Raw genomic sequence first — 22,405 nt, 5'->3', positions numbered from 1 at the left:
CCTAGGGTATGCTCTGCTGAATTTTGACATTTGTGACAAAATCATGGTATTTATTCGACAGATCAGTTTTTAGGTTAGAGATTTGTGTATTTTCAGTCAATGAAACTAATAAGATCTAATTTTAAATTAAATAATTCTTTATGAAACGTTAAAGTTTAATGTAATATTAAAATTGTAAAAAAATATTATAATTATTATTATTTTTTAAATAAATAAATCAGATGACAACTGAAACCAGATTACCCAAAAGTTGGGCAAGATATCAAGATATTCCTTTACAAGGAAATGTTCCAAAATATTTCCCCTAATAATATACTGAATGATAAATCATCATACTGTATAAATATTACACATTACAATTAAAAATTAAAATGATCATTAAATGCACATTGTTCTTAAATGTCTTTCTCTAGCTTCTGCAATTTTGGTTGGATAGCACTTTATATTACAATCCTGTTCCACAAGTACAAACTATGTACTTATTATATTATTATAATTACAATAACTGGGTACTAACCCTGAACTTACCCCTAAATCTAACCTTAACCCATGTAGCCTTATATTACATAGTACTTTTTTTGGTAAGTACACTGTAAGTACACATAATTGCACATATTGTAAAATAAATCGCAACCCTTGGTATGGTATGTAGAAGGTAAATGTAGTATATTAAACAGTACTATATAGTATTAGCATTATATTAAAGAGACTGAAGAGAAAGAGATTTTCAAAAATGAAGATTCTGTCATCATTTACTCACCCCCAAGTTTATTTCTTCTGTTGAGCACAAAAATAAAAATAAATAAATAATAATAATAAAAGATATTTAGAAGAATATTGGTAACCAAACAGATGAGGTTGCCATTGACTTGACATAATATGGGGGGGGGGGGGTATGGAAGTCAATGGCTTCTGTCAACTGTTTGGTTACTAATATTCTTCAAAATATCTTGTTTTGTGTTCAGAAAGAAACTTTTGAAAAACTTGGGTAAGTAAATTATGACAATATTTAAATTTTTGGGTGAACTATGCCTTTAATATACTAATATATGAAGGCCACTTTGTGTTTTGCATTCTGCATTTCTTAACCATTTTTTTTTTTTTTTTTTTTTTTTTTTACCAAATTTTCTTACTTAACAGTAAGAAGCATCTTACTGTTAACTCAATATTGTGATGGTCATTCTTTTAAAGTATAACCTACATTCTGAAGTATTAAATAACTTAGTACAGCCATATAGCCTTGTCGCACTTCTTGTTCAGTTGCAGCACTAAAAGTTATATAAAGAGCATTTCACTGTATTGTGGTGAGCAGCGTTTGCTGTAAATGAAAGGCAGAAAAAGGATAGTGTCAGCTGATTTTCTCAAACAAAATTCCAACTGTTCTCATCTAACAGACACTTCTTACCTTTTATCCATGAAAGAAAGAAACTTGCCATTGTTACAGATAGTCCCAGTCAGCCCTTCTTCAGTGCAAAAGTCACAGGAAAAAAAATAAAAATAATAACAAATTGCACCATTATGTAGAGGACAACAGCTTTTAAAGCAGGCCAGAGCGATTCCTAAAGCTGAAGTTGGAAAAGAATGCATAACATGATTTGAATTGCAGGCACGGGGGTCATGCAGTCATCGCATTTTCTCCTCAGCAGGTCTTAACCGAATATGCGTTGAACTCAAGCTGCGTGAAGGTTTCTCAGACCTCTCTTTAAACATTTCTTTTCTTTTCTTTTTTTTTTTAGTTTGGGGAATGTACAGGATAGCAATTTCAAAAAGGCTTAAACTGTACTGTGGCTTACACTGAACCAGATACTAAAACAAACTCTCCCAGCTGTTGAAGAAATGATGTTCAGGATTTTACCCTCCTGTGTCCATTGTGGCTCAAATGAAGGACATTTCCAAATAGGGTGTATGTGTGTGTGTTTTTGCGTGACCTTGCAGAGAGTTTGGGCGCTGGAAGGTGAACAGCCTGGCTCTGGAGAGAGAGGACAATGGCGTGGCTCTACCCCTCGATCCAGAGTTCATGCAGACCATCAGACAGTTGGGCCGCAGACCCACCCTCAGTGCCATTACCGAGAACATCATCAGGAAATATGGCACACACTTTCTGCTCTCAGCTACACTCGGAGGTACTTGAACAAAGCTGACTGTTCATTCACATTTATGCATTTTGGCAGACGCTTTCATATGCCAATTTGGTTTTATTTTTTTTTTTTTCAAATTTTATTCTATTGATTGTAATTATTTCCATAGAAAAAAGGAATGTTCATATAACTTGTTTGATGTATCTATGTTTAGGATCATTTGGGGTACAAAATATCAAAACATTTTAAAATGAATACCTATAAGGCTGCAACAGCCAATAATGTAAAAACAATTATATAAACATACAGCATTAGATGAAGTTTACTAAATGATTCAGTCATTTTAAGAGAATAATAAATTCTTCATTAATAACTCGGGCTGTCAAAATTGACATGCTGTTTTTTAATGCATTCATTTGGTTTGAAATTTTATATGCTATTATTCTGCTTCCTTCTTTAACCACACATCTACTTTATGTATGGGTATGCTGTCTTTATATAATATTTTCTTCTATGTGCATCATCCACACAACCTGCGGAACTCTGCGGAATAATTACACAGCATATTTGTGATTAAACGCTTCAATCGACTGATAGCCGTATTAATAAGATTTCATTAAAATCTTTAACATGAATCTTTATCTTTAATTGAGAAATTTTCATATATACTCATATTAATAACTATGCATCTGTTCAGCATTATGTAAAGTGTTAACAGTCTTTTAATGACAGTTTACTTTCTCATTATTTATAAGTGTTAGCATAATTAATCTATAGAATAAAAATAAAAAAAAAAACATTTTATTTGATAAATCGTCCATTTTCTATTCCCTTCAAGACATTTACTTTATAGATAATTCTCTTGCTTCACTCTTCCTTACATAAACACAAAGAACATTCTTCAAGAAGCCATTTTCTCCAGCATTCCTCACTCTTTTATGTTGCTTTGCCCCTGTTGCAGGTGAGGAGGCGTTGACTATATTTGTGGACAAGCGGAGGCTAAGCCGGACGACAGACCTGACTGACTCAAATGGCACGGCTGTGACTCTGGAGGCCCTGCACCAGCTGGCTGCCTCCTACTTCATAGACAGAGAGAGCACTCTGCGCAAACTACACCACCTCCAGATCGCTTCCACTGCCATCAAGGTAACCCTGTGGCCTAGATGCACTCAGACCTGGGGACCTGACCCCACGTTTGAGTGCTTATTTTTGGAAAGGGGTTTGACTAGAGCTCGGCTGTTTCTATTGTTTTGCAGCTGCATCATTTGGAGATCAAAAGAAGTGGGTTAAATGTTAGAGAAGCACAGCAGTTTTCCCTTAATTTTGTTCCTGTGTTTTTGGTCATGGAAATACAGTATGAGGTATTAATGAATCACAGGTTTGAACAAAGTGATGTGTGTACACACAAAGGAGCATTTGATAAAGTTAAATTGTGTTTGAAAGGCACTTAGGTTTTTACACACATATTCAGCTTTAAGTTCTTTGACACATCATACATCAGCTAATCCAAAACAAGTTACCTGTAGCAAGCAATATGTGTCAGGTCAGTGATTGTGCTTGAACAGTAGCCCACATACTCTGCACTATGTGGATAGTTCTGCAGCATGCATTCTACACACTCTTTAATACTTGTTGGAAAGTTAGAGTTAGAATGGTGGTTTGAAAAACAGAGGATGGTTTTGTATTGATATCTGTCATATGTACAAATCTCCGTTGGCCTCATTTTAAGGATGGGAATTGTAAATAATTTAACGATTCAGATTCCTCTTAATAGTTAAGTTCCTTAATGGTTCCATTAAATATTCTTCTAATATATTTAAAAATGTGATATTTCAGTTGGTAAAAAACATACACTACTGTTCAAAAGTCTTTCAAAAACATTTTGTGTTTGTTTTTTTAATTGTAAAAAAAAAAAAAAAATTCTCACCAAGGCTGCATTCATTTGGTCAGTAAAAAAAAAGTAATATTGTGAAATATTAATACACTGTAAAATTACTGTCTTTTTAAATACATTTTAAAATGTATATAATGGCAAAGCAGTCATTACTTCTGTCTTCAGTGTCACATGATCCTTCAGAAATAACATTTGGTGCTCAAGAAACATTTCTTATTATTAATGTTGAAAACATTTTTGCTGTTTAATACTTTAGTATAAACTTTGATACATTTTTTTAAGATTCTTGATTAGAACAGAAGGTTCAAAAGAACATTTTATTTTATTATAATACAATATTATAGAACATTTATTTGTAATATAAATGTTTTGTAACGTTATAAATGTCTTTACTGTCACCTTTAATCAATTTAATGTGTCCTTTCTGAAAAAGTAAAAAAAGTATTAATAAAAATACAAAAAAAATCACTGACCCCAAACTTTTGAATGGTAATGTAAGTCAATAGCTAAATAGAGATAATGTTATAGAATTTAGTGGTGGGATTTATTTTTAGTGCTGGCATGAATGCAATCCAATAATTGGCTATATAATAAAGAAACATTATACCAAACAAAAAAATGTGGTTGGATATTGGATACATTATTTATTAAAAACTGCTGACAAAACTACACATTGTCATATAAAAAAACAGTTAGTAACAATATTGATTTAAGTTCTACAGATAGTTGTAAGCTGTAAGTATTTGACTTACAAAAAAGAACCAGTTCATAAGAGTTATTCGTTCAATAATCGGACTGTACTGGTTGCACTGTATGTTTCATCATTTAAGAGAATGAGTTCTTCTGTAACTGGACTACCTTTGCATCTCTGTTTGTTTCAGTAGCTGTGTTGTGATAGTGCTGTTGGTAAACACTGGTAGTATGGTATTCAATCAGCATCGCTGGAAGAATGCACAACAGTCGGTTCCGGAATTTTAAAGAATGGAACTATGTTCCCAGCCCTGCTTCACTCTAGTTTATTTGTTTTTACAGGGAGCCAGACACCTTGCCTCCTGACAGCAAGTGACTTAGCTTAAGAGCTTGTAAGCTATCTTAATGGAAATTAGCAGATGGGGGTCCTTTCAGATGCCTTTATTTGCTTGACATTTCAGGTGATTAATGTTAAATATTCTCAGGATCAGCAGTCTTTAATTCAGCCCATGGATTTTTACCTCACGTGGATGAAGAAAGATTTGAATACAAAGGCTCTCTACACCAAACTAGCTATTTTTTCAGTGGTAAACATACAACATTTGAGAGAGAGAGTGGTCTGCTTAAATGGAAGAGCTATTTTTTGGGGGGAGAGAATATAGCAAATAAATTAATAAATATAAAGGTGCAAATGGAATTATGCATCAGTGTGACAAATGATCTGTTCCATTTCAATAATTTCTTTGAGAGCCCAGTCCATTCCTCAGCCATTTTGAATATAAGTGAGGTGTCAGGCTCTAATGAATAATAGACTTATGAGGAGGATTTTCCGCACCGCCAATACAAAATGAATCTTTAACCTCCACAGTCAGAGATGACGGCGGACAGGAAATGCGCTGAGTGCCAGTTGACATGAATCACAGCATTTCATTTTGATTTACAGGAGGGAGGAGTGTTAGTTGAGGTTTATAACAATCAGAGCATGTTTAGATTCTCAAGTATGGTTGGAGTATTCAAGTCTGCGCATTTTAATGTCCAACTGCATGATGTCGCCTGAAATGCCTTCTGCAATCACGGTGATATACTTGCAAGCCATCATGCTAAGTGGCCAGAATTGATATCTCTGAAGGGGCTTGGATGAACACCAGGCAATGGGTCAAGGACTCATTAGAACTTTGATTTTCTAATGAATGGTGATCAGTAAAAATATCAATTTTCTGATTAATTGTGATTTTGATTAATCATACCCCCATGTTGCAGATGTCACAGAGGTAGATCCTCAGGCACTCTCAGACTCTCAGCTCGTTTTATACTACTCATCTGCATCAGTTTTCTGTTCTGCTTTAAATTCTGTGACCGTTTGCCCCTTTATTGGAAACAAATTATGTCTTGGTGAGTCTCTTTTTTCTGTGCAACTCCCTGTGCAATACTTCCCTCATCCCTCCATTTTTTTTCTGTAATCTATGAATGCATCAGGTTAATTAAGTCAAACTAAATCCAAATAGTACCTTAAACTGATATGATAATATATAATAAAAGTAATAATATTTATTATTATAATTATTGCTATTATTATTATACCCTGATATGTTAAAAATTGGTTACTCTTTATTTTAATTCTGACTATTAACTAGTTTCTTATTAGCATGCATATAACTAGCATTTTGGCTGTTTATTAGTACTTATAAAGCACATATTAATGTCTTATTCTGCATGTCCATATTTTAGATCCCTTAATTCTACTCCATACCTAAACTTAACAACTACCTTACTAACTTTTAATAAGCAGCAATTTGTCCCTCGTTCAGAAAGCAGCCTGGAGTAAAAAGATTTGCGCAGACATAAAGGAATTCATGTGTATTCGGTGGCGCATTACCATCAAAAACAGAACAAATCCACTGCATCCTCAGTGGCTCTGATGTCGGGAGAAAATAAAGACTCTTATGTTCACTTTTACATCCAACTACAAAACACCTGGATTGCTAACTACAGATGCTCGAACACGGAGAAAATAGCAGACAGCATACAACTGGCTGAGTGCGGAAATATGCTAATACCGGACAGTCCGTCAGCTGTTGTGGGTGTGGCTTGTGGAATATGACATCATATTGCTCAGAAAATCGAAACAGCTTATAGTGGACTTTATGCACAAACGCTGGTCAAGTATTTCCGATAGAACCTTAGCCAGCGACTTCACTTCCGTATATAAACTCTGACATTCGATATTTTACATTATATTTATCTTCCTTAATTTGTTTTCATTATTTGACCTAAATAGATGTCATGCCATGTTTTGCATGGTTAGAAAAAATGAATGCTCATAATGCTCTCAAATGCCCCTTAAAATCCATTTCAAGCAAATACTTTTCTTTAAGTTAATTTCTGACACTAGTGGGACAGTCCATTTGTTATATCAAGGCCTGATCTCATACAGTATAAATTATGAGTTAAGCAAAACGTGGAGTTTATGTAAATTACCATTTTGATGAATTTACTGATTATAGTAGAAATTGTTTTCTGAATAATGAATATTGTCCACAGAAATGCTGTATTGCTCACTGTTCATCCAGAAATCCCATGCATCACAGAGCAGAGGTTGTGTTCTGTTCTGTCTCATCTATAATTTTTCCAACTAAGCCAATAAAAATAATTTGAACTTGTATGCATGCATTTATATATTACATTATCCCTTAATCAATCAAGTTTGTTTTACAAGTATTTTGATAATCTATTCTATTTCTGTTCTATCTTCTTGTTTTCTCTTTATTAAAAAGTAACCCTCTAACACTATCTACTGTACTTGTTTTCTTTTTAATTATTATGAAAAAAATAAATAACTTGACCAAATGACACTAGCTCTGTTTATTCTATCACTTTTCTATCCACTTTTTATTATTGAAAAAAAAAGAAAAAGCCTAGCTTTGTGTAGTGTGTTAGGCTAAATGGGACTTGACACAACACACACACACACACACACATATATATATATATATATATATATATATATATATATATATATATATATATATATATAGTAGCTCTTTTGTTGGTTTTGATTGCTTTGGATAAAAGCGTCTGCTAAATGTTTACATTTAAATGTAAATAATTCACTTAAACTTCTAGGTTTGTGCCAGCTCTGTTCCCTTTCAATGCAGCTATGAACAGGAAGAACTTAAATGATGCCAAGCTGCGAGTGTTGTGATGTCTGATACAGTATAGTGCAGCATTATTCCGGTCACACAGTGCTGTCACAGGAACAACTGCTGTGGGACAGTAATACAGGTTAATAATATACCATCCTGTGAAGATAATTAAACTAAATATTTTGTTATAAACTATAACAAAAGTCATGTATTAATATTCTATTTAAATATTTCTTAAATATTTAAGTAGAAATGTATTTAGAATTATGTTAAATATATTAAAAATAGTTTATTATTTAAATATTCTATTTACATATCCATATACTGTGAGTACTATACCCAAATTTAAAATCTTATGCTTTAAGAACCTTTTTACGGAATAGTTTCACTATGCCTGTCTTTGTACAGAGACCTCAAAAACAGTTGTATAAAATGAGAATTTATTTCAGACTTAAGCTAATATCTTGCCTTCCTCACTGACCTGAAACACCCTCACACTTATCTCTTATTGTCACCTGATTCTTGTTGGAAATTAAGAAATTATTTTGTTAATATTCATAGTATAAAAATCGTATATGTTGTATAAACAAGCACATCAGTCAAAATGAATACAATATAAGTAAACACGTTATCCAGACAGATTAAAACAAATAATGAAAAGACAGGTATGATCTGAGACTTAGCTACATTCACTAGTTGAATATAGCATGAGAATACTGCTGCACCGGATGTACTGTATGGGCTGGCTGAGGCAAAACGCGGAAGTGATTGTGCATAAAGCCTATTGAGATTGTTAGGATTTTTGGGGATAAAAAAAAAAAGTAGTGAATGGATATTTTTCTTTGTCTTTTTTTTTTTTTCATAGTAGGGTGCTTTTGTCTACACTCTGCTATGTAAAGGTGAATTTTGCATCCAATGTCCCCTTTAAAAATATAGTCTATCCAGACATGGAAATTGTGTCATCATTTACTCCTCTTCATGGTGTTTCAATTTTTTTTTTTTTTTTAGTTATTTTGAAATGTTGGTAAACCAAACAGTTATGGTTTGCAGTTATGGTTTGGTTTACCAACATTTTTCAAAATCCTTTTTTTTTTTTTTTGTTCCATAGAAGAAGGAAAAATGTTTGGAATGCTTGGAATGTTGGTGACAGTTTTCATTTTTGGTTGGACTTTCCCTTTAAATAAAGCAAATGTATTAAATAAAAATACACATTATTTTTAATATATAAAATATATGGCCTTTTTCTATTTTTATTCCTTGTTTTCCTATGTACTGTTATACTCATAGTCATGTTCTTCTCTGTTAAGCAGTGATATATATTTTGCATGCTATAAATTCTCTCACAAACTCTGTGGCAGAGTATATGAACTGTAGAAAACTTTATGAAAGATTATGATTCAGAGAAAGAGTTGGGCATTTTGCCACTGGTAGTGCTTTGACGTTTGCCTGGGTCATCAGTCAAGCATCCCGAGCACAAGCTGGGAGGCATGAAAACTCTGCCAGCACCTTGACACCTCCCCCAGTCTCTCCCTTTTAACGGCCATAAACCAGAGCGAGAACTTCCGAATCCAGCTGCGAGGAAAGAACGCTTGAAAAATCAAAAAGAATTTCCAGCTAATGCGTGCAGATGAAGCTCTCTTGTAGAGAGCATGCCTTTGTGTTTCATTCTAAGATTTCACAAGCTGAAGCTGAAAACATTAACCACTACTAGCCTCGCCGAGGATTCCCCGCTGCTTTCAATAAAGTCCTATTTTCTGTAGAGAAGGGTATAATTCCATTCTAATGCACACTTTCCACCAATGATAAGCTTTCCCCATAGCGCCCACTGAAACGAAGGGTACGCTAACCCACCGGAAGGCAACTTTTTATGAAGACAGCTGCTCAGATTTCTCAAAGATTGTTTCAATGCAGTGTTAAAAACATGCCTGATGCAAAAAGGAAAACGCTTATTGACTAATTCTCTCTCATTAAATACAGACCCCATTCTAGCTGGAACTTTGTATAAAGCAATTGTATAATAAGTGCCAGTGCTTATGAAACATTAATGACATTTCTAGCGTATCTAAAAAGCTGGGATCGGCATCTTAAATCCATTATTATTCAAATATGTAGCTACGCAGGCCCACTCAGTGATATTTTCCACAGTCTTTGTTGAATTAATCACAGGTGGGAATTACAGAACTGTCTGTTTTTCCCCATTTACAGTTTGAGAAATGCAATGGATGGCTAATATTTAGCAAATCATTTTAGCTACTTTTAAAGGATTACTGTCATGTTGTTCTGTACCATTTTCCTCCCAGTGAAACGATTGTTTAAGAATCTTCTTTAATTTTGCTCTTATACACACAAAGGTGTGTAAATAATGATGTGTGTGTGTGTGCATATATATATATATATATATATATATATATATATATATATATATATATATATATATATATATATATATATATATATATATTTCATTTTTAAGTGATCTTTAAAAGTGAGGCAAAGGGGCTGTAATTACTATCCATTATATTTTGAGTGCAGTGCTTTAGTCTCTAAACATGGCAGTAAGAGACAAAAGAATGACACAGTAACTATTTATAGAATGACACGTCTAGGATCATGGCCACCAGGTTGTCTTTAATAAAGACAGAGGGAACAGTCTTATGAAGTTCAGAGTGATTAAGAGTGAATGTTACAAGTCACAACTGACCCTTTTCCTTGAATACATCCCTTCATTCTCAGCCACACTGAATGCAACCCTTGTACCAGTTACTGAACTTATTAAAGCCTGCTGCTGCAAGTTCTGATGTAGTCAGCACAAATAAAACACTGCAGATTATTTGGAAAAATACACAATTTTCAGTCCACATGGTTTGTACTCAGCATCTATAATGGAGGGCACATAGTGCATACTCAGGTAAATTCCAAATTTCCAATTCAGATGCACTAGCTGCAGCTACAGTTCTCCGTTTTTCTTTGTTTCATTATAGAAAGTTCTGCACATGCTCCGCTCCATTGGGCCCTTGTTGAGGACCGGCTCATTGCTATGCATAGAAAAACCCATCTTTATACTTGCAATTGGTCAATTTTCCTCTTAAGTCAGACATCTGTCTTTGTTGGAAATTAATCTGCTGATCCCTGTAGAGGTTCCTTGGATTTTAATTAATTGCGTGGACGCGTCAATAAGAGGAATGGAAATGCCAGAGGTAGGCTTGCTGAACTTGTGCTTTTCCTCCTGATTCGGCTTTCACCACTCTCACTGGCTTGAAAGTTATTTCAACACAATGAATGGAAATTAAATAAAGCAGCTCTCGATAATTTGCTGCTTGTGTAAGACATTAGAATTGCTTCCTTGGCTTTTCCAGGTCCTCAGTCATTTTCAGTGGCGCACTTGCATGACAACAACTGTGTTCTGCTTGGAGGGTTCACTATAGTGTTTACTTTGTCTCATCTTATCGGCTTCATCATTTATCCAGTGACCCTCGAGTAGATGTCGAACAAAGGCAACTTTTCTTCCAACACAGAAGAAGAATAGTTAGTTTCGCCTGACAGAAATCTTGGGTCACCATTAATCTACAAACACGACATGGAGACTTTTATTCACTCACTGGGGGAAATATTAAAGAAGACAATGTAGAACAGAGAACAATTTGTAAGTGACAGGTAGGGAGATATATTTGCCCACAGGCAGTGAGTTTTCTTCTCATGTGTCAGCCGAGCCTTGATATAGTGACTTTTGTCAGGGAAAAACTGAAGCTTTTGTCAAGAATGATTGAGCTGGGATTGTGTACATTTTAACACAAATCTTGGATGGGAACAAAGATACCGTGTCGATAGTTTTGTCAGTGAGGTGTCAGTGATATAGATGTTCTACTCTTATGCATACCTGTTTGTTAGCTCTGGATCATTGATTCATTTGACTTACATCCGTTTCTTCTAACAGTTGCATTACTTTTCAGTGTATACTGCGCTTTCCAATATAATACATGGATCTGAAATATCTGTTGATATGTACCAGATTGATTGTAAAATTCAAGTCGCATTCAGCCACAGGTCCATTAACCTTCACTATTTATGTACGCTGAAAGTGCATTACGTTCACTGTGAAATATTGCCCTTCAGTACATTAGTGAATTTGGCCTAAATAATACCCTAGCTTTCTCAATATCAATAATGTCCTTGTTGTAACAGAACAATTGTTACAGTATTCTGGACAGACATTGGAGCTCCTTTACAACATATTTATGGGACATTATCATTATATAGTTTGTATATTCTACCAGCAATTCTGTGTAGGTTTTTTTTTGTTTGTTTGTTTGTTTGTTTTTCTGTGTAGTCCCTAGTGAAAAATAAATATACTAAAATGTATTTGAAATACATTTATTTCAAAAATACTAGAAATAGATTTACATATTTATGTACTTAATAAAAATACCCTGCAATTGTACGTTCGGTATACTAAACTGGTATACTTAAAATTAACTAATTTTGTACTTAAGTGTGCGGAAGAAGTCCAACTAAAGATATACAGAACTATATTTGATTGTGCTAAAGTGGAACTATTGCCAGAATACTTTAGTTACACTTTAAATATCTTGCATTTGAATACTAATATTATTCAAAGATCATACAATCCTCATCAATAGTGACATTAAAACACATTTTAGGCTTAATAATATTAAGAAATGTGCATTATATTTTTTATATCATTAAGTCTCGAGTGATATGTTGGTAAATATGTTAATAGATTTGAAATATACTTAGTATATGAAATGTGTTTTAAATATATGACTTTTTTTCTAGGGGTGTCTAATACAATGTCTTTTTTGAGCTTGTAGAAGCACTGGATGTAACATAGATTTCACAGGCCAGTCATATGCCTGCTCTGCATATTTAATAGCCTCAGTGTCATTTCTGTCTCTGTTTTGTATTGTCATGTGCTTTCTCTTGTCTTCCCTTAAGGTGACCGAAACAAGGACAGGCCCTCTTGGATGCAGTAACTATGACAACCTCGATTCTGTCAGTTCTGTTTTGGTTCAGAGTCCTGAAAACAAGATTCATCTACAAGGTAGTGCATTTATTATTTAACTATATCCCAGACTTTCCAATGATATCATCACTCCTTTCATTTCATTCTTTTATGTTGATACTGAAAGAGGCAGCAGCGTGTTCACAGAAATATTCCACAACCGTCTTTTGTTGTAAAAGTACACTTAGGCTGTAAAGGTTTCAAGGAAATGTTGCTTGAAAAGTATAAAAAAAGATATTTTGAAAGATACTTACAGGTACATATAATGCTTAAAATATTTTAAGGTAAATTAGTGTTTTATTTTATAATTCAATAGTTTTAAAGTTGAAAGAAATCTCTTATGCTCACCAAGGCTGAATTATTTGGTCAAAAATACAGTAAAACAGTAATATTATAAAATATAATTACAAATAAAATTAACTGTTTAGTATTTTATTTTATTGTAATTGATTCCTGTGATGGCAACGCTGAATTTTCAGCAGTCATTACTCCAGTCTTCAGTGTCACAAGATCCTTCAGAAATCATTCTAATATGCTGAATTGGTGCTCAATAAAAATTTATTATTATTATCAATGTCGAGAACAGTTCTTCTGCTTAATATTTTTTTGTTTCATTTATTTTAGTGCATATTATGCATTGTTATAGAATTAATTTTGTTTTCTTCTAGGGCTTCAGGCCATTCTGCCAGAATACCTAAGGAGCAGATTTGTGGAGGCAGCTCTCAGTTATATTGGCTGCCACTCCGAGGGCGAGTTTGTGTGCCGGGATAATGACTGCTGGTGCAAATGCAGTGTTGATTATCCCCAGTGCAACTGTCCCAGTGAAGACCTGAAGGCTATGCAGGACAGTCTGAAACTCATCAGAGAGTCATGGATGCAAGCCAACCAAGAGTTTGAAGAGTCTGGTAAGATTCTGCTATTTTATTTATTTATTTATTTATTTTCATTTACTAGTAACGTTTCAAGGAACATATTGAATAATTCAAATAAATTGAAAATGAAAAAACATTTAATTGTGTTTACTTATTTTCTTCATTTACTGTACTTAATTTCTTCTGTAATTTTTTTTTTTTTTTTTTTTTTTTTTTTAAGAATTGTATGGACTGTTTTCTATTTTCCATGTAATTGGAAATAGTAGGGAGACTAAATCTTCCAATCTTCTAAAAGGACACAAGCATACCATATATATGTATCATAAAAGTGTTCTGTCATGTTCATGGGAGAAGTAGCAGTTTGTGAACATAATTTATTTGACTCAGAACTCAGAAAAACTGTCTGAAAGATTTTTGGTTCTTGGCAGTTCTCACTCGCTTTTATCAGTGAATAATGACTGAATTTTCAGTCTTTTTTATGTTTTTGTATAACTATATAACAGAGACATATGGACCACTTTTATGATTATTTTATTGCTTTATTCAATGGGGAATAATTGCATGGAAAAGAGCGACTAGTGCAATTCTTTGAAAATCCTCCTTTTATGGATACAATCATATGGGGATAAGCGAATGAGAACCAGAATGAGAATCAAAAACTTGGCATTAAGTTGTCTTGTATGAGGTTTTATGGTTAGGAATTTTTTAATAATTTTTGTTTTAATTTTTATTTTATTTTTTTTTGTAAATTAGTCTTAATTCAGAGAGGACTGTGGCATGCCAGCACCAAGTTAATTCCATCGTGCCGCTTATATCTGTGAATATCCCTGACACATAGTGGGGTGACATTACACAGTGACTGTTGTCACCTTGTTACACTTGATGGCTGACAAGGAAAGAGTGGGAAGTGCTTCCTGGGATCTAGTGTCATTGTCATTGTGGTAAAGCAGCGTTTTGGACTTGGCAGGCTTACTTGTCCCTAAGCTAGGCACTGAGCCAGCACAGAGCAGGTTTTGTGTGCATCACAGCCATGTTGGAGCTCTACCTCCTGCAGCAACAGCGGGGAGTGAAAAAACCACTGCCTAATGACTGTAAACCAAATAAATAAACAACAATCATCTGCTGGAGCGAGATCATCTACCAGTCCGCTTCTCTATGTGTTTGAGGCATCACACAGTTTTTGTTTTGTAATGAAATTCCTAATCAAAACAAAACTTGGCGGATATCTAAAAATGGAACCTGTAATATTTTCAGTTACCTAATGTTTGATTGCATGAAAAATCCAATTCTTCACAGACTGGAATTGTCAGGCTATGATGAGGATCTGTGTTGTTAATTATAGCCACTGAGATCATTTCTTGTTAGATGTTAGGTAGCATTGATTGGGGCGTTGAGCACCATAACACGGCTATTGATTTTTCTTGCCACGAATGAGAATGAACTTCCCTTTGCTGGAAGACATTGGTGTGGCTGAGATGATTCTGCTTTGCTTTAACTACTTGCTATACTGTCATAACTTAATGTGTTTTTTTTTTTTTTTTTTTTTTTTTTTTTTTTTTTTTGATGAAGTTGAACCACATGCTCCTTCAAAATCAGCCTGTCCTTCTTAGAAAAGGCTTTGTGTTTCTTAGCAACTCATTGCAAATACCCTGCTGTCCTCGCCTATCAGTGTTCAATCACACAGGACAATTTTCAATTTTCATCAAAGGAATGAAAATAACGTTCCACCTGCTCCCCTTCCACACCCAGTTTCACTGTTGACTCATTTTATCAAACATGACTGATTTCTTTTCCCCCGACATGAGGCAAAGTCATTCCAGTAATTTATTCTCAACACTTGTCTGCCTTTCTAGAGGACTTCCAAAATTTTGTGAGGAGATTACCAACGTTCTATGGTCTGAACACATCTGCTGTGCAGTACTTTTGGAAGATGGACCCTGGCGTTCAGCAACGCTTTCAGCTGCTGGAGACAAGCACTCAACAGCTGCTCAGCAAAGCACAGCGGATTGTCGGCAAACTCTTCAAACTCAGCAAAAGGTGTCGGACTCAGCCCAAAATATCTGTTCCCAGGGAGAGGTAAGAGATTAGCCATGTTCCTAATGGGTTATAAATGGAAATCTCCATATTTATAATTGATTGTAAAGTGATGAGAGGTAAAAAATAGTTTGTCATTGCTTCCTGAAGGATTCAGGTTTGAACAGGCTTTTTTGGTAAGATTCCATTTGTTAACACTAATTAATTAGGTATCATTAAGAAACAATTACAAATTGTTGAATGTATATACAGTATATCATTTATTAAGCTACAGTTCTAGTTTAAGATTTGTTTTATTCTGTTGATACCATTTAGAAAGTTTTAATCAAGTTAATCCAAATTTAGTTTCAGAATTTTTAGGAAAAATGTGTCTTAAATATCTTATTTACCATAGTTTTTATTTTACATTTGAACTACTGAAGTTTGTTTGTTTGCCTTGAAAACAGCCAAAGTATCTACTGTGACATTAAAAATCAAACATTAAGGTAGTTTATTTTTATTATTATTATTATTATTATTATTATTATTATTATTATTATTATTATTATTATTATTATTAATTAAGAATATTATTTTATAAACGTTTGTTCATATAACCAATATATGGTATACACAATATATGGTATATATATATATATATATATATATATATATATATATATATATATACCAATACAAGACATCAATTTATACATACTTGTAGAACTTGTAATCTTCATTTTTGATCCACTTCCAAATGGATGAACTAATAGGAGATTTAAAATGCTTGTCCTCTGAACTAATTAATTAAGAAATGCCTTTAACACACTACTCAGTCCATATCTGAGGGCAATTGTAGCAAGCGTAATTGCGTTAAGTCTAGTATCCTGGCTGAAGTCCCAGCCTCTCTGAAATGATAGAGACTGTCCCATCTAATCATTTCAGGAGTTAGAGGATGAATTGGTTTTATCTTCCCATCTTTAGGCTAAAGTGCAGGTTGTGTTTTAATGGAAGACAGGAGAAACAGGTAATTTATGGGCTCTGCACTGGCATGATAATGCAGTGCCTTTGGTAAGGGCTGTGGAAGGAGAAAGTTCACGACTGAGGTCTGAAACTGAGTTTTAAAGATGGTAGAGGGTCAGGGTTGTGCAAAAATGAGAATTATGCAAACCACGGAGGTAGCCAAGTCAAGTGGAAACTACTTGAGTCAGATGAGCTGAAAGCGAAGCCTAAAGTGATGATCAGCTTCACAGTTGAAAGTTCTTGGTTCATTAATATTCATATTGACTTCTCAAATACATACTATTCAGATACCCCCATATTATCACTTAAGCTGGCTGGGTGCTCTGGGATGACATGTAATACAGATGCTGCAGATGCACAGTCATATTGATGCCAGTGGATATCCTCTGATATACTGTATATTTTATTCCTTGGAAAGGACAATGAGATTTTCAGCTTAGCAATTTTTTTACTAGAAACATTTAGTATACTGGAAAATTTGTGTTTTATAGATTATATTACCTGGTCAAATTTTTGGTCTACATAAAAATAAGTTTTTTTTTAATGACTGCATGACATAATAAGATGAAATGCTTTTGTATTATTATTAAAAAAAATATATATATATATATATATATATTTTTATTTTATATATAGTTTTTATTACACCAGTTTATACCTTGCAATTCTGACTTTATTTCTCAAAATTGCTGGTTTATATGTAATTCTGACTTTGTAACTCACAAATGCAAGTTTATATCACAAAAATCAGATTCTGAGTTTATATCTCGCAATTCTGACTTTATACCTTGCAATTGTGAGTTTATATCATGCAATTCTGAGAAAAAACTGTGAGATGTAAACTCACAATTGCGAGAATAAAGTCAGAATTGTGTTATAAAAAGTTGCAATTACATTTTTTTTTTTTTTTGGCAGAAACAAGCTTCCATGAGTATACTGGAAAACGTGTTATATTATCTTGGGATATGGCAACAGTTATTCAATTTATAGATCATATTAATTGGTCAAATTTTGGTCAGCATAAAATTAAAATAAAATAGAAATTAAAAAAGCTGTTTTTAAAATTATGGCATATGTTAACTGAAATATCTTTATAAGTTTTAAATCGTAATATTCTGGAAATTTTGTTATTCAATTTACAGTAAATTGACTGATTATATTGATCAATTTTTAATCAGCATAAAAATAATAGAATGGAAATTTAAAAAGGCATTTTTAAATGATCACATATTTTACCAGAAATATTGCTTTTGTCAATGTACAATATTACTTATATGGGGGAAAAAAATGAAACTGCAGATTTAAAAAATAAATAAATAAATAAATTGGCGTTTTTATTACACCAATTTAGAGTGAATATACTAGATATTTGAACTTTATTTTAGTGTTCATATTAAACTAACACGCATTGCACTAACAACAATGTGCGGGCCGCTTCAGAGGAATAATTACATGATTAATTAGGGTATTTAGCATGCATAATTAATGATTATTTTAATATTATTCTATCTTATAAACCTGTATAAAAATGTGAAGTAAACAAAGGAAAAGTGCTGTACTTAACTTTATCTTGCAGCACTGGTGAAAACCAACACTTCCATACAGTATATGAGAACATCAGCTTTTAAGTCCAAATGTAGAGTGTACTACACATGTTCCAAAGTTTCCAATCATGAGCATGTGTTTGAAATGTTTCTGCAATCTGCCTTGATCTTTCTTCAAGAGCATCCTTCTTCTTTGATAACACGATTCAAGTTGCAGCAAGACAAATAAAGCAGACAGATAGAAAAGACATTTTATTAGACTGCTTTTGAGTTCCCGATTTACGGTTTTGTTGTCTCTGTCATTTCATCATTCACACTTGATTTATTTGATTTTCCCACTTCCTTTAAATTATTTTTTCCCCCATTCCTTTTGTCAAGCAGAATTTATCAACAGCTTGATAAATGTGTTCTTAAACTGCATTCCCATATATCTGAAGGTTTGTTTTGCTTTATGATTGCATATTACTTTGTCTTTCAATATAGCTTTATACATCGGTGCTTTAAAATATTAATCAAATACTTCAACTTTCTGAATATAATAGCTGGAAACTGCCTGACAAATGCATATTCCTTCATGGGTGTTATTTCCGTAGGAAAAGCAAAAATGCTTATTTAAGCTATTGTTTTTCTTCCACCAGATGTTTTTTTTATGGTTTAAAAATATGGAAATTTTCGAGAAATTGTTTTCTCGTGGAATAAATGTGCATGCGTATGTTTTGTCTCTGGTGTGAATTTCCGTTTCGCTGTCAGTGAAATATGCTGACAGGTTGCTGAGGTTTCCTCCATTGCCAGCCACCTGCATACTGACTGTCTCTCAGGCAGCCTGGTGCCATGAATATTTATACATTCTGTTGCCATCACTTAAGTTTTAATCCAGAGTAAACTGTTTTTCTCTGCCCAAGTGGAAATTCTATGGCTATCAAAATCTTCGGCTATCTCGCAGGATAGCATAACAAAAGGAAATCTGCAATTGCTGAAATTGATTTTTGAACTGTGAAAAGAAGATTTGCCACATACGTCAAGCTTTGAAAATAATGAGTTGTTTATCTACAGTATAAGCCAGTTCAGAAGAGAATTAAGAATATTTTGGGTCTTATTTAAACTTAAATATACACAAAATATCATCATCTTCAGCTTATGATTTGTCTTTCAGTGATTAATATGTCAAAAAATTCATCCAGTATGGCTTAGTTTCACAGACTTGGTGCAATAACATATATGTCATTTGCTATTTTAGCTTAGGCTTTATAAATGCCATATGAGTTGAATTTTTACTCTGTTATTGTGCTAGGAAAAACAAAGTGAAATGGAAAATGGGAAACAAGTACAATTTAGCTGATGTTTACAATTTGACTCCATGTGACAGATCGTGCTGATCCACTCCACTGAGTTCATTTGCCAGTGGCTGCAGAGAGAATCATTACGGTGTCTGAATATGCATGTTATGTAAATTTTTGCAGGATGGCATTTTTTCATGCTTATAAAATGGGTGAAATTATTTGGAAATAATTTGGTGTCTGGTGTTATTTATTTTTGCATTGATTTTTCCAAGTCTTCTTAAATCATCTATTATGAGAAAAACAAGCTGTATTTTTTCTAGGAATAAAGTACTTTAATGTCATCTTAAACAGTGCATACTTTACTTCTTGTGTTCAGCAGCTGCTGCTGCTATATATATATATATATATATATATATATATATATATATATATATATATATATATATACTTACACATGTTTTATATTAACTTTTGAAGTGCAAAGAACATATTTCTTCTTTGACAACCATTAAAAAGTAAATAAAAATCAATAATCATTATAATAAAATTATTATACTATATTGCTTTGTATATTATATTGGATGTTTTGCTCAGTTATTTTGGATTGTGTGAGAGATATGTGTGTATACAGTGTAAAAAAAGATTTTAGGCTCTAAGCTATTGGAGAATGAGCAAAATAAAACATATTCCCATGTGCTTCAAGTACCCTGATTAATCAATACGACATCTTTAATATTGCTACTTGCAGTACTTTATCTTTAGACTTTATCTGTGATGAAATTTAATATCATTTATGACTTTCAAGACAATCTGACTAATCACATTCATTCCTTCACCATAGGCCTCTCAGCTACTGGCTGAGGTATATCCTCTCCATCATGTACTGCAGTGAGAACAATCAGATAGGCTCCTACATGGAGGAAATGCGGACCTGTTCCTGTCATTACGAGCACCCTTCCTGCCAGGGCATTATCCCGTGTTCCGTAGGCGACGGTCCTCACTGCGCCTCCTGCTCCTACGAGAACCGCTCTCGCTGTGCCAGCTGCAATCCCGGCTACATGCTGAGCCAAGGGTCCTGTAGGAATACCATACCGGATTCTACTGACAACTACATCGGGTTCGAGACAGACCTTCAGGACATGGAGCTGCGCTACCTGCTTCAAAGGATGGACGGGCGGATCAGTATTCACGCCACGTTCATAAGCAATGACGTCAGACTCAACAACTGGTTCGATCCCAGCTGGAGGAAGAGGATGCTGTTGACACTGAAGAGCAACAAGTTTAAATCTAACCACGTTCACATGCTCCTAGGGATCTCGCTGCAGATATGCCTTACTAAAAACAGCACCCTGGAACCCGTGCTGTCCGTCTACATCAATCCATTTGGAGGTAGTCATTCTGAGAGCTGGATCATGCCAATTGACCAGAACAGTTACCCTGACTGGGAAAGGACCAAGTTAGACATCCCGCTTGACTGTTATAACTGGACCCTGACTCTGGGTAACAAGTGGAAGACCTTTTTTGAGACGGTACACATTTACCTGAGGAGCCGTGTCAAAACAGCATCAGCTCAGGGGAACGGCAGCGTCCATTTCGAGCCATTGGAATACATGGACTCGTCCCGTAACCTGGGCTACATGAAAATTAACAGTATGCAGGTGTTCGGATATAGTATGCACTTTGATCCAGATGCCATTCAGGACTTGATCCTGCAGCTGGACTATCCGTATACGCAGGGCTCACAGGACTCAGCCTTGCTCCAGCTGCTGGAGATCCGGGACCGGGTCAACCGTCTCTCTCCACCGGGCCAACAACCTCTGGACCTGTTCGCCTGCTTATTACGGCACCGTCTCAAACTCTCTACTGCTGATGTGGTCAGAATCCAGACTGCTCTTCAGGCCTTCAGCGCCAAGCAGCCCAACTCAATGGAGTATGAAACTACCAAACTATGTAGCTAATAAGGCACTGCAAGGTATCAGTATATTTGTAGCTATTTCAGTAACTATAGTTAAATGGCCTGATATATTTCAGAAGAAAAAAAAAAAAAAAAATATATATATATATATATATATATATATATATATATATATATATATATATATATATATATATATATATATATATATGATTGAACAACTGCTGGGATACAGTGTTGATGGTGATGCCACAGTTGGTTTGTTTGAAACACTGATGTAATGGGCCACTTCAGAAGGACGGCCAAACCTTTTGCCTTTTCGTTTCTTAACTGCAATGATGACTTACAATAACTCATAGATTGATGACCTCATTTCAGTTTCATGGCACACTGCAGAATTTAGCATCAGCCCCAGTCCTGATAAACAATGCGTGCGGTAGGACTTGATTTTTAAAGTGACTTTTATTTTCACCTCTTTATTCTCTGTAAGTATAACAGAGGCTGTAAACACATGGTGAGCCAAACCTTGTTAGTGTAATCAGGGGTTCCTGCTGTGTCTGGGCAGAATTCTGACTTTAATTAAAAAATGAAAATTTCGCCTTTTCTATGCTGTCTGTCAACACTGTAACTCTCAAAAATATCAGTATCCTAATCAACAATAGATGGTTTTGTTGATGCTTACAACTATTTTTACGGTGTTTGTTGGAATATGAATGTAGGAGGAAAGCTGTTTAAAAATCACAACGCCATAAGCAAGGTACTTATTATATATGCTGTTTCATGTACATTTATTTTTATAAAATCTATTATTTGTGACAAGTTACAAAGGTAATGTCCATAAAATGTATAGAACATGAATTTGTTAATAATCTAAATAAAAGTCATTTTTATGTGGCGTCTGTAAATATCTAATTGCTTGAATTGCACTTTAAA

At 34.1% G+C, this 22,405-nt stretch overlaps 1 protein-coding gene across 2 annotated transcripts in view; it reads left to right on the top strand.

Annotated features, from left to right (window-relative positions):
- LOC109091310 (BMP/retinoic acid-inducible neural-specific protein 3-like) overlaps positions 1-22,368 on the top strand; it is a 31,290-nt gene extending 8,922 nt beyond the window's left edge. For both annotated transcript variants that reach the window (XM_042758468.1, XM_042758467.1), the window contains exons 3-8: positions 1,936-2,123; positions 3,040-3,224; positions 12,759-12,864; positions 13,494-13,730; positions 15,551-15,773; positions 20,399-22,368. In XM_042758468.1, the coding sequence (XP_042614402.1) occupies positions 1,936-2,123; positions 3,040-3,224; positions 12,759-12,864; positions 13,494-13,730; positions 15,551-15,773; positions 20,399-21,515 (2,056 nt within the window). In that variant the 3' untranslated portion in view covers positions 21,516-22,368. The remainder of the gene's footprint in view (positions 1-1,935; positions 2,124-3,039; positions 3,225-12,758; positions 12,865-13,493; positions 13,731-15,550; positions 15,774-20,398) is intronic.
- The last annotated feature ends 37 nt before the right edge of the window (positions 22,369-22,405 follow it).

This window comes from Cyprinus carpio, chromosome A6, assembly GCF_018340385.1.
Source record: "Cyprinus carpio isolate SPL01 chromosome A6, ASM1834038v1, whole genome shotgun sequence".
Classification (NCBI taxonomy): domain Eukaryota; kingdom Metazoa; phylum Chordata; class Actinopteri; order Cypriniformes; family Cyprinidae; genus Cyprinus; species Cyprinus carpio.
The sequence above is the reverse complement of the archived record's forward strand: the minus strand, read 5'-3'. Positions and strand labels throughout refer to the sequence as shown.